The sequence below is a fragment of the Oncorhynchus clarkii genome, chromosome 8 (genome assembly GCF_045791955.1).
Source record: "Oncorhynchus clarkii lewisi isolate Uvic-CL-2024 chromosome 8, UVic_Ocla_1.0, whole genome shotgun sequence".
Taxonomy (NCBI): Eukaryota; Metazoa; Chordata; class Actinopteri; order Salmoniformes; family Salmonidae; genus Oncorhynchus; species Oncorhynchus clarkii.
In genome coordinates, this window is record NC_092154.1 from 40050475 (window position 1) to 40064110 (window position 13636).

Sequence of the window (13636 nt, forward strand, 5' to 3'; positions counted from 1 at the left end):
GAAGTACCAGTGACTCGTTCAATACGGAATTGATATTTACTTAAAAATTCTAAAAAACCAAATGATACTACAATCAAATGATGGTAAATCAGCTTTTTTAGTACTTACGTGGATTGTACTAAAATCTGTGCTTTATTGAAGGGACACATTTATATTGGAAGTTTTACAGAATATGCAAATCAACTGTACTTTTGCTAAAATACCAGGCTGTTTTGGTCATTTTTATTTCAGAAAACATTATTTATGTCTTATGATGTTTTGATAATAATTAAGGTGATATTGGGCTATGATTGTTGCTTTTCCAATAGTTTCTTCTTGGGGTCAAAATGACCTCAGTTGGTGATCCATATATGTAAAATATGTTGATAGGATGAGGGTTAAAGTATTCAAATGTGTTTAGTATTTGGTCCCATATTCCTTGCACACAAATGACTACATCAACCTTGTGATTCTACAAACTTGTTGGAGACATTTACAGCTTGTGTTGGTTGTGTTTCGGCAGGGTAGCCTAGTGGTTAGAGTGTTGGACTAGTAACCGAAAGGTTGCAAGTTCAAATCCCTGAGCTGACAAGGTACAAATCTGTCGTTCTGCCCCTGAACAGGCAGTTAACCCACTGTTTTTAGGCCTTCATTGAAAATAAGAATTTGTCTTGCCTGGTAAAATAAAAAAATTATGTTTTGTCCAATAAGAAGTGAATTGTGGAGTCACTTGGAGTCACTTTTATTGTAATTAGGAATAGAAAATGTTAGAACATTTCTACATGATACTACCATGATTATGGATAATCATGAATGAATCGTGAATAATGATGGGTGAGAAAGTTACAGAGGGACAAAGATCTAAATGCTTATCTCTCCCATTATTGGTAATGGTAAGAGGTTAGCATGCTTTGTTTTAGCCTCTAACATTCAGAAACATCTCATCTACTCACTTAGAAAGTCATTTCCTCCAGTCATCAACCCAAAACACAACCAAAACAAATGCATCTAACGAGTTTGTAGAGTCACAAGCTTGATGTAGTCATTGGGGGTGGCAGGTAGCCTAGTGGTTAGAGCGTTGGGCCAGTAACCGAAAGGCTGGTAAAAACCTGTCGTTCTCCCCCTGAACAAGCCTACCGGGAACCCACTGTTCCCCGGTAGGCTGTCATTGTAAATAAGAATTTGTTCTTAACTGAGTTGCCTAGTTAAATAAAGGTTCAATAAAAAAATGCGTGCTGGGAATATAGGACCAACTACTTTCACTTTTGACTACTTTGGTACACTATAAGTGAAATTTGATATTAGATATTAATGGAAATAACCTCAAATAAAAGGTGACATTCTGCACTGTCACTACAAATGAAACAATTGATCTTGAATCCAAAATGAGTATAGAGCCACATTTAACATTTTAGCATCACTGTCCAAATACATACGTAAGGTAAGGTATTCTGTTTATGTGAGTGTATGATACTACCCATTTGTTGTCAGTGTAATGGTGACTGTGCATTTCCTGCTCAGATTCTGCAGTGCCAACCTTTCTCTCTCTCGGTCACACTGCAAACATCGCAGCGGCATCACTTCATGGTGATGTCTGTCTGTTTATCAGCCTTTAAAAATGCCCTGGCTCTCTCGGGATATACTGTCTTTGTCCATACAGCCAGCAGGGTTCTCAGTATATCGCGCAGACAGGAATAACCCCTCCGGGAAGAAGAAAGGCGGGGGTGTATGTTTCATGATTAACCACTCATGGTGTGATTGTGTTAACAAACAGAAACTCAAGTCATTTTGTTCACCTGACCTAGAATACCTCACAATCAAGTGACGACCGTATTTCCTCCCAAGAGAATTCTCTTCGGTTATAGTCACAGCCGTGGATTTTCACTCTCAAGCCCTCAAAGAACTTCACTGGACTTCAAGCAAACTGGAAACCACATATCCTGGGGCTGCATTTATTGTAGCTGGGGATTTTAACAAAGTCAATTTGAGGAAAATGCTTCCGAAGTTCTTACCAACACATTGAATATAGCACTCGCTCCGAGAAAACATTGGACCACTGTTACTCAGCTTTTCAAAATGTCTACAAAGCCCTCCTCTGCCCTCCCTTCAGTAAATCTGATCACGACTCCTTTTTGCTCCTCCCTTCCAAAAGACAGAAACTCAAACAGAAACTACCCATGCTAAGGACTAGTCAACACTGGTCTGTCCTACCGGAATCCACGCTTCAAGATTGTTTTGATCACGCGGACTGGGATATGTTCCGGGTAGCCTCTTAAGAATAACATCGACAAATACATGGATACGGGGTCTGAGTTTATCAGGAAGTTTCTAGGAGATGGTGTACCCACTGTGACTATTAAAACCTACCCTAACCAGAAACCGTGGATAAATGGCAGCATTCGCACAAAACTGAACGCGCAAACCATGGCAAGGTGACTGGGAATATGGCTGAATACAAACAGTGTAGTTATTCCCTCCGTAAGCACTTGTTGGTTGCTTTTCATTCACTCTGCTGTCCAACTCATCCCAAATCATCTAATTTGGGTTGAGTTCGAGTGATTGTGGAGGCCAGGTCATCTGATGCAGCACTCCATCACTCTCCTTCTTGGTCAAATAGCCCTTACACAGCCTGGAGGTGTGTCATTGTCATGTTAAAAAACAAATTATAGTCCCATTAAGCGCAAACCAGATGGGATGGCGTATCACTGCAGAATTCTGTGATAGCCATGCTGGTTAAGTATGCCTTGAATTCTAAGTCACTGACAGTGTCACCAGGAAAGTACCCACACACCATCACACCTCTTCCTACATTCTTTATAGTGGGGACCACTGAGAGATCATCCGTTCACCAACTCTGCGTCTCACAAAGACACAGCGGTTGTAACCAAAAATCTCAAATTTGGACTCATCAGACCAAAGGACAGATTTCCACCGTCTAATGTCCATTGTCCGTGTTTTTTGGCCCAAACAAGTCCTTTCTTCTTTTTGGTCTCCTTTAGAAACTTGTCCTCTACAGCAGAGTTTACTCTGGGACTTCCTTTCATCATAGAGCTTGATGGTTTTTGCGACTGAACTTGAATAAACTTTCATGGACTGTAATTTCTCTTTGCTTAATGAGCTGTTATTGACATAATATGGACTTGGACTTTTACAAAATAGGGCCATCTTCTGTATACCCACCCCTACCTTGTCACAACACAACTGATTGGCTCAAACTCATTAAGGAAAGAAATTCCACAAATTAACAAGGCACACCTGTTAATTGAAGGGCCTCATGAAGCTGGTTGAGAAAATGCCAAGAGTGTGCAAAGCTGTCATCAAGGCAGAGGGTGGCTACTTTGAATAATCTCAATTATAAAATACAGTGGCAAGAAAAAGTATGTGAACCCTTGAACCCTGGAATTACTTGGATTTCTGCATAAATTGGTCATCAAATTTTATCTGATCTTCATCTAAGTCACAACAATAGACACACATAGTGTGCTTAAACTAATAACACACAAATTATTGTATTTTTGTAGTCTATATTGAATACGTCATTTAAACATTCACAGTGTAGGTTGGGAAAAGTATGTGCACCCCAAGGCTAATGACCTCTCCCAAAGCTCATTGGAGTCAGGAGTCCTATTAGTTAGGAGTCCAATCAGTGAGATGAGATTGGAGATGTTGAGCTGCCTTGCCCTATAAAAAAACACTCACAAAATTTGAGTTTGCTATTCACAAGAAGCATTGCCTGAAACCCGGAACAAAAGAGATCTCAGAAGACCTAAAATTAAGAAGTGTTGACTTGCATAAAGCTGGAAAGGGTTACAAAAGTATTTCCAAAAGCCTTGGTGTTCAAAAGTCCATGGTAAAACAAATTGTCTATAAATTGAGAAAGTTCAGCACTGTTGCTACTCTCAATATGTGTGGCCGTTCTGCAAAGATGACTGCAAGACCACAGCGCAGAATGCTCAATGAGGTTAAGACGAATCCTAGAGTGTCAGCTAAAGACTTACAGAAATCTCTGGAACAGGCTAACATCTCTGTTGACGAGACTACGATAGGCAAAACACTAAACAAGAATGGTGTTCATGGGAGGACACCACGGAAGAAGCCACTGCTGTCCCCAAAAAATTGCTGAAGTTTGCAAAAGTGCACCTGGATGTTCCACAGCGCTACAGGCAAAATATTCTGTGGACAGATGAAACTACAGTTGAGTAGTTTGGATGGCGCACACAACACTACATGTGGAGGGAAAAAAGGTACAGCACACCAACATCAAAACCTCATCCCAACTGTAAAGTATGGTGGAGGGAGCATCATGGTTTGGGGCTGCTTTGCTGCCTCAGGGCCTGGAAGGCTTGCTATCATCAACGGAAAAATGAATTCCCAAGTTTATCAAGACATTTTGCAGTAGATTGTTAGGCTCTCTGTCTGCCAAGTGAAGCTCAACAGGACAACGACCCAAACCACAGAAATAAATCAACAACAGACTGGCTTAAACAGAAGAAAATACGCCTTCTGGAGTGGCCCAGTCAGAGTTCTGACCTCAACTCGATTGAGATGCTGTGGCATGATCTCAAGCAGTTCACACCAGTCATCTCAAGAATATTGCTGAACTTGAACAGTTTTGTAAAGAGGAATGGTCCAAAATTCCTCCTAACCGTTGTGCAGGTCTGAATCGCAACTACAGAAAACGCTTGGTTGAGGTTATTGCTGCCAAAGGAAGGTCAGTTATGTTTACAGTGTGTTCAATAAAAACATGAAAATGTGTAATTGTTTGTGTGTTATTAGTTTAAGCAGACTGTGTTTGTCTATTGTTTTGACCTAGATGAATTTCAGGTAACATTTTATGATCGATTTATTCAGAAGTCCAGGTATTTCCAAAAGGCTCACATACTTTTTCTTGCCACTGTATATTTTGATTTGTTCAACACTTTTTCGGTTACTACATTTTTCCGTGTTATTGTGTGTTATTTCATAGTTTTATTGTCTTCACTATTGTTCTACAATGTAGAAAATAGCACATATAAAGAAAAACCCTGGAATGAGTAAGTGTGTCCAAACTTTTGACTGGTACTGTTTGTGGCAGGGTTTACAGACAATCACAAACTACAAATGGAAAACTAGCCACTTTGGACACCGACAGCTAAACACCTTCTTCGCCCAACACAGTACCACCAACGTGGCCTGCTACCAAGGACTGTGGGCTCTCCTTCTCCGTGGCCGACGTGAGTAAGACATTTAAGCGTGTTAACCCTCGCAATGCTGCCGGCCCAGACGGAATCCCTAGCTGCGTCCTCAGAGCATGCGCAGACCAGCTGGCTAGAGTGTTTACGGATGTATTCAATCTCTCCCTATCTCAGTCTACTGTCCCCATTTGCTTCAAGATGTCCACCATTGTTCTTGTCCCCAAGAAGGCAAAGGTAACTGAACTAAAATGACTATCGACCCGTAGCACTCACTTCTGTCATCATGAAGTGCTTTGAGAGGCTAGTTAAGGATCATATCACCTCTACCTTACCGGCCACACTAGACCCACTTCAGGTTACATACAGCCCTAACAGGTTCACAGAAGATGCAATCGCCATCGCACTGCACACTGCCCTATCCCATCTGGACAGGAGAAATACCTATTTAAGAATGCTGTCCATTGACTATAGCTCAGCATTCAACACCATAGCTCATCATTAAGCTCGGTGCCCTGGGTCTGAACACTGCCCTGTGCGACTGGGTCATGGACTTTCTGCCAGGCCGCCCCCAGGTGGTGAATGTAGAAAACAACATCTACACTTTGCTGATCCTTAACACCAGGGCCCCACAAGGGTGTGTGCTCAGCCCCCTCCTGTATTCCCTGTTCACCCATGACTGCGTGGCCATGCACACTTCCATTTCAATCATCAAGTTTGCAGACGACACAACAATAGTAGAACTGATTACCAACAATGACGAGAGCCTACAGAGAGGAGGTGAAGGCCCTTGGAGTGTGGTGCCAGGAAAATAACCTTTCACTCAACGTCGACGAAACAAATGAGCTGATCGTGGACTTCAGGAAACAGCAGAGGGAGCACTCCCCTATCCACATCAACAGGACCGCAGTGGAGCAGGTGGAAAGCTTCAAGTTCTTCGGCGTACACATCACTAACGTTCTGAAATGGTCCACCCACACAAACAGTGTCGTGAAGAAGGTGCAACAGTGCTTCTTCAACCCCAGGAAGCTGAAGAAATTTGGCTTGGCACCTAAAACCCTCACAAACGCACAATTGAGAGCATCCTGTCGGGCTGTATCACCGCCTGGTATGGCAACTGCACCGGCCGCAACCACAGCGCTCTCCAGAGGGTGGTGCGGTCTGCCCAACGCATCATCAGGGGCAAACTACCTGCCCTCCAGGACACCTACAGCACCCGATGTCATATGAAGGCCAAAACGATCATCAAGGACAACAACCACCCGAGCGAGCCACTGTCTGTTCACCCCACTATCATCTTGAAGGCAAGGTCAGTATAGGTGCATCAAAGTTGGGACCAAGAGACTGAAAAACAGCTTCTATCTCAAGGCCATCAGACTGTTAAATAGCCATCACTAAGTGGCTTCCAAGTGGTTACGTAACCTTGCATCTTAGAGGCTGCTGTTCCATATACATAGACTTGAAATCACTGGCCACTTTTAATAATTGAACGCTAGTCACTTTAATAATGTTTACATATTTTTGCTTTAATCATCTCATGTATATACTGTATTCTATTCTACTGTATTTTAGTCAATGCCACTCCGACATTGCTCATCCTAATATTTATATATTCCTTAATTCCATTCTTTAACTTTTAGGTTGTGTGTATTGTTATGAATTGTTAGATATTACTGCACTGTTGGAACTAGAAACACAAGCATTTCGCTACACCCGCAATAATATCTGTTAAACATGTGTATGTGACAAATATAATTTGATTTGAATCAATGAATTGTCTATCAGCCAGGCCTGCAGCCAACCTGTCAATCACTATCAGATCCAGTCCAGAAGGCACAACATTAATCAACAATGCTGTTTTCTGATACTTAAACTTTACTGATGGCAGAGTAAACAACAATTGAGGGTGAATGTTCCCTGTAGGGTTGGGCAAGGGGATAAGAGTCTCTCAGAGTTGTGTAATTTGTAATTAGTGGGTTGGTCAGGGGACAAATGATAGAAAAGAGAAACTGAGGACTGAATATTCAATCTAACCTGCATATTAACATTTTAGTATGTACACTGTAAAGGGGTTGCTGTGAATTTGACAGTAACAGGCATGCTCAGTGGAAAGTACAATTATGTACATCTACTGTATTATAAATACGGTATCAAAGCAAGTACTGTGTTATGACAAACAGTACAATAGCGTAAAATAATCGGAATGAATGGAGGTGTTTTGTATTTTACTGTAATTACAAGGGATTGGTACAAGCAGTTTTGATGCTAGGTATAGTGTTTGCACATTACAGCATGAACATTTGGTGTTTTATATGACTTGCACTTCTAGAGGCCTTAACAAAGGCATCCCAAACTGGCGGTGACTACGGGGCAAAACGCTCAACCATTTAACGTTTAAGACTGGCAGCCACTCCAATCTGTCCCCTTTACATGTTAAATTGTAATTAAAATTCTTACAGCAACCTCACTCATGTGTATAACTAATATTGCCTATTATAAGGCATGTCTCCACATATGTTAATGAGCCAGAAACAACAACACCATGCACCTTTTGACCATTGTCAAAAGGTTTTTGGAGCTCCAAAGATACGGCACAGTACTGTTTTCATTAGGGTGGTATTACAGTACCATTTGAAATGCAACAATTCTTTCCCTGCCCATGACATTTTCCCACAATGCACCATAATTTACAGTATACTGCAGTAAACCATTTCAGAGTACAATTTTTACTCTTAATAATAGCCTAAATTACCATATAAATGACAGTTTTCCGGTAGTGTATAATACTGTGAAAGAACCAGGTCGACTCCCCTCAATGGTAGATGTGTCAATGAAAATCAATATTGTGTTTTGCGTGTCACAGCTGCCTCCTGCGGACCCCCCCAGGCGGATGGAAAGCAGAGCCAGGAAGAGGCCAGAGTGATAGGCTCTACCCAGGGAGGAGGGGGCCAGGAAGGCATGGCCATGGAGACTCCCCACCTGACCGACCAGACCCAGAACCAACCTCACGCCCAGACCCAACCGCCCATGGAGACTATGGTATCACCGCTGACAGCTCACCTTTCAACCATCGCCCATATGAAAGATTCTGCTGTAACACACACAGACCCACACTCTGGAGGAGGGGAAGTAGGAAGGAAAGGGTTGGATGTGGAGTGAAGATACAAAATAATTGGGGAGTTGTTTTGTTATCGTATGCTCTCTTATCTCTCTACCTATCAGGCAGGCTCTGATTTTGACATGATTTATGAGTCGCTACTGAGTTTGCCGCCAGACCTCACACAGACGGTATCGGAAAGTTTGGTTCACACACACTCTCGGCTACTGTTTATCTGAGTCACTTTGTACCCTTCAATGGACTTCGCTGTCTTTGGGTGAAACCTCTCTTCAGAGGCAAATTATTGAGCATTCTCTCAGCTCTGTTACATCAAACAACAGCAAAAACAACCCTGTAGCATCAATATTAATGAGCTACTAGCGAACCTCTTTTTCAAAAATTATTATTTAACCTTTATTTAACTAGGCAAGTCAGTTAATAACAAATTCTTATTTACAATAACGGCCAAATCCGGACAACGCTGGGCCAATTGTGCGCCACCCTATGGGACTCCCAATTACGACCGGCTGTGATACAGCCTGGAATTGAACCAGGGTCTGTAATGACGCCCCTAGCACTGAGATGCAGTGCCTCAGACCGGTGCGCCACTCGAGAGCCCAAACTCTGATCAGATGGAGTGATGTTCAGGTACGACAGATCAGAATGAAGAGGTATTGATCAGTATTATAGTGGCTTGGAGACCCAGTCAATGATCAAGATGCTGGTGGCCCCTACACTAACGTGTTGATGCTCACTTGCAAACTGCTTTTACACCATTCTTAACAGCATACTGTTAGAACTATGTTATACATGTATCTAAATCATCACAAAGGGAAAAACGAACTAAATGTGATATTTACTGTGTCTCTATCTCTGTGACTCAGTACATACTGTATTACTGACAGTGGCTTTAGGTGCTGCTGATGTTTATCTGTGGCGGTTGTGTTATGATGTTTTTCTCTTTCTCTCTCGTCTCAGACCGAAATGCTATAACTGCTATAGCTAGAATTGTTGACTCTGTTCCCTGAATTTGAAGGTCGTGTGCATAGTGCAGGGCAGGTAGAGGTGTACTTGTTGTTGTGGATGACTGTCGTCTCTCGTTCTCTCAGGGCCATAAGTACATAGTGGTGGCAGAGGTGTTGCATAAGAGCTGGGCTCTCGACAACTCTCAGATGGCCTTCGTCCATACGCTCAGGGACCTGGAGAGGAACGAGATGAAAGGTACTCACACCAGCCACTCATAGATGCACAATCCCCTTCAGTAGGCCCCATAGAGAACACACCAGAAAATCACAAATGCAACAATACCCACAATCCTGCCACAGAGAGAGCCCAGCAGCCAATGAGAGGCTCAGAATTATAATATTCTCTTCTGCACAGACATTAAGAAAGGCCATCCAAGTCCCACCGACAAGTTTGTTTGTAATCTGCGGGAGTGAATGACATGAAGGGGGATATGACCTGTACTGAATTTTGTCCCAGACAAAAAAAAGAGTTTGAATCTTCTCTTCTGGCTCGGACAGTTTGTCCACTCTGGTCACCTCACTTCACCCCATCTGTGGTCAGGTACACTACTCTGCTGTCTGAAGCAATAGGTTAATATTCCAATGAGATATTGGGGTTATTTTTGGTCAGGTTTCAACTTTACTTTAAAATATACTGACTATTTGGGTTGGAATCATATTATTAATTCACATTGCAATTCAGATAATGCCCCCAATATGCACGAGGATAGTAATTACATTTCCATATTACATATTGCATTTCAGAAGCCCCCAATGTTTTCCTCTGAATTCTGATCGGATGTCGCATCCCTGTGTTTGTTTTCCGAGCGTATTATTTTGCATGTTGCATCTGAAATGTGCCAGATATGCAGCAGGCAGGCAGGTCTGTCTGTTCTCCCTGTGACTAGCCATGGGGCTTTAATCAAATCCCTAATGAAAGGCAGATGAATATAGCTGTGATTATTAGTATTATTTAATCCTGCTGGTCATCTATGAACATTTGAACATCTTGGCCATGTTCTGTTATAATCACCATATGCCACAGTCAGAAGAGGACTGGCCACCCTCATAACCTGGTTCCTCTCTAGGTTTCTTCCTAGGTTCTGGCCTTTCTAGGGAGTTTTTCCTAGGGAGGTGAGTGCAGTCAGATTTGCATGATTGCCTGAAGATAATTGTTTGCCTAATAATATTAGAATTCCTTTTGTCTTCTCAATCTTGCAATCTGAAAAGTAACTCCTGTACCCATTCAGTTTGCACAGCAGAAAATCAGGTTCTTTATGTATGCATGTGCGTGTGTGTCAGTGTCCATTGAGGCAGTCTTGAATTCTCATGCCTACCGGTATGTGCGTATTGATTCTAAAGGAGAAGAGAGTCCTATTTGTCTAATAGATCTGACATAATGTTTTAAAGTGCTGGTCGTTAGTGTAAAAAACATGACTGGGTTACTGAGTTTTCCGTGTGAGCATGTGTGCAGGGGTGTGTGTGTGTGTGTGCCCCCCCTTAGTTTTCCAATAAGCCAGTGAAACTGGGTTATGAAGTCAAATGAAGTTGGCTTCTTGCCCCCTGGTACCCTGGGAAATATCTTGGCAGCAGGAAAGTGAATTAATTTTGCCCAGTTTAACTCTGTGTCTCAGCGGTGTGGGAACAGCTCATGGTTACATCACGCTCTCTTTGTAGCTGCTACTGGCCGTTGAAGCCCCTCAGCCAACACCTCAATACACTGAGAATGATAGCAGGTTCTTCATTGACTTGGTCCTGGTTAAATGACTAGGAAATGGTCTGCTTGATGCATGTGATTGAAACATGACTGCTTGTTTACTTAAAGGAGGGCAAAGTTTATTTTCTCTTTAGGATACAGGTTGGATATGAGTGTACATACCAATGACAAATAAATCTCCCACACTGTATATACAGTACATTCAGAAAGTGTTCAGACCCCTTTTTCCACATTTAGTTACGTTACAGCCTTATTCTAAAATTGATGAAAGAAAATGTTTTACTCATCAATCTACACACAATAGCACATAATGACAATGCAAAAATCTGATTTTTAGAATGTTTTTCAAATGTATTAAAAACAAATACCTTATTTACACAAGTATTCAGACCCTTTGCAATGAGATTCGACATTGAGCTTGAGTGCATCCTGTTTTCATTGATCATCCTTGAGATGTTTCTACAACTTGTTTAGAGTCCACCTGTGGTAAATTCAGTTGATTGGACATGATTTGGGAAGGCACATATTGGTCTATATAAGGTCCTACAGTTGACAGTGCATGTCAGAGCTAAAACCAAGCAATGGAACGAAGAGCTCCGAGACAGGATTGTGTCAAGGCACAGATCTGGGGAAGGGTACCAAAAAAGTAATGCAGAATTGAAGGTCCCCAAGAATACAGTGGCCTCCATCATTCTTAAATGGAAGAAGTTTGAAACCACCAAGACTCTTCCTAGAGCTGGCTGCCCGGCCAAACTGAGCAATCGGGGGAGAAGGGCCTTAGTCAGGGTGGTGACCAAGGACCCGATGGTCACTCTGACAGAACTCCAGAGTTTCTCTGTGGAAATGGGAGAACCTTCCAGAAGGACAACCCTCTCTGCAGCACTCCACCTATCAAGCTTTTATGGTAGTTGCCAGACGGAAGCCACTCCTCAGTAAAAGGCACATGACAGCCGCTTGGAGTTTGCCAAAGGCACCTAAAGGACTCTCAGACCATGAGAAACGTGGTCTGATGAAACCAAGATTCTCTTTAGCCTGAATGCCAAGTGTCATGTCTGGATGGAATCCCTATGGTGAAGCACGGTGGTGGCAGCATCATGCTGTGGTCATGTTTTTCAGCGGCATGGACTGGGAGACTAGTCAGGATCGAGGGAAAGATGAACAGAGCAAAGTACAGAGAGGTTCTTGATGAAACCCTGCTCCAAGAGCGCTCAGAACATCAGACTGGGGTGAAATGTTCACCTTCCAACAGGACAACGACCCTAAGCACACAGCCAAGACAACGCAGGAGTGGCTTCAGGACAAGTCTCTGAATGTCCTTGAGTGGCCCAGCCAGAGCCCAGACTTGAACCCAATCGAACATCTCTGGAAAGACCTGAAAATGGCTTTGCAGTGACGCTCCCCATCCAACCTGACAGAGCTTGAGAGGATCTGCAGAGAAGAATGGGAGAAACCGCTCAAATACAGGTGTGCCAACTTGTATTTTTATTTCATTTTTTATTTAACCTTAATTTAACTAGGAAAGTCAGTTAAGAACAAATAATTTTTTACAATGACGGTAGCGTCATACCCAAGAAGACTCACGGCTGTAATCGCTGCCAAAGGTACTGAATATTCATGTTTTACACGTGTTATACATTTAAAAAAAAAAAGAAATTGCTTTGTCATTATGGGGTATTATGGGTAGATTGATAAGGGGGGGAACAATTGAATCCATTTAATAAGGCTGTAGAGTAACAAAATGTTGAACAAGTCAAGGGTTCTGAAGACTTTCCGAATACACTGTAGTACAGGGCGATTTCCAAGCTAGGCCTGTGGCGCAGCACTGCTAGCCATTGCCATGGTTTCACTTCCTTGATATTATTGTCTGTGATATGGACAAAACAGAGGGACTTCTATTAAATGTGAAAACAGCGGGGTTATTTTTACTGGATAGGGATGTTATTGGTAGTGTTGAGTAGGGATCACAATGACTGGGTGTGGTGAGCATCATGCTCTGTAGTTATCAACCCCTTCAGTACATGTGACAGGTTGTCAATTAAAATGAGGGAATATCAATCATTTCTATTCGAAAAGGGGGACTTGGAGAATAGCAGCAGTAGCGTTGCATTGATTTGCAGTAGTAGTAGCCAACACTGTGCAACAGTGCCATCTAGCACGCACACTGTCTCCAACACACACTGACGTTGTGGTTTTACAGTTAATCTTTACTCAATAGAGTGTGAACGGACTAATGCGAATGACTAAATTGGTCATAATACTTTTGGATTAAAAACACAATTTTGCGAAATTTTAATGGCTGGATAATTGCTTTTCATTTAATGCCCTGTCAAGCAGAATTGGAAATGCACGTTGGTTGTTTTTCAAAGCAATTATGGTATCGCACAAATGGCGTTCCCTTGTGGAAATGTTGTTTGGAATGGCTTGATCGTTGCCATTCCACTGTGTAAACAGCAGGAAGGCATCAGACCTTGACAGGAATATAGACCTAAACAAGTCAGATACACAATGCACAGATTACTCTCACAGAATAATTCACAGAATAATGCACAGAATACTCTCACATAATCTCTAATCAAGACTGAGAAGTTATTAAAATACCAATGTATCTATCAGGCTTGCATTGCTAAGTGCTTTTTTTGACATACTGTACAGTGCCTTGCAAAAGTAT

The 13636-nt window shown here is 42.2% G+C and overlaps 1 protein-coding gene across 1 annotated transcript in view; it reads left to right on the forward strand.

Annotated features, from left to right (window-relative positions):
• The window catches only part of LOC139415448 (androglobin), a 106531-nt gene that overhangs the window by 80646 nt on the left and 12249 nt on the right, over positions 1–13636 (forward strand). Inside the window, 2 exon segments of the mRNA XM_071163537.1 lie at positions 8014–8189; positions 9357–9468. Of these exon segments, the coding sequence (XP_071019638.1) occupies positions 8014–8189; positions 9357–9468 (288 nt within the window).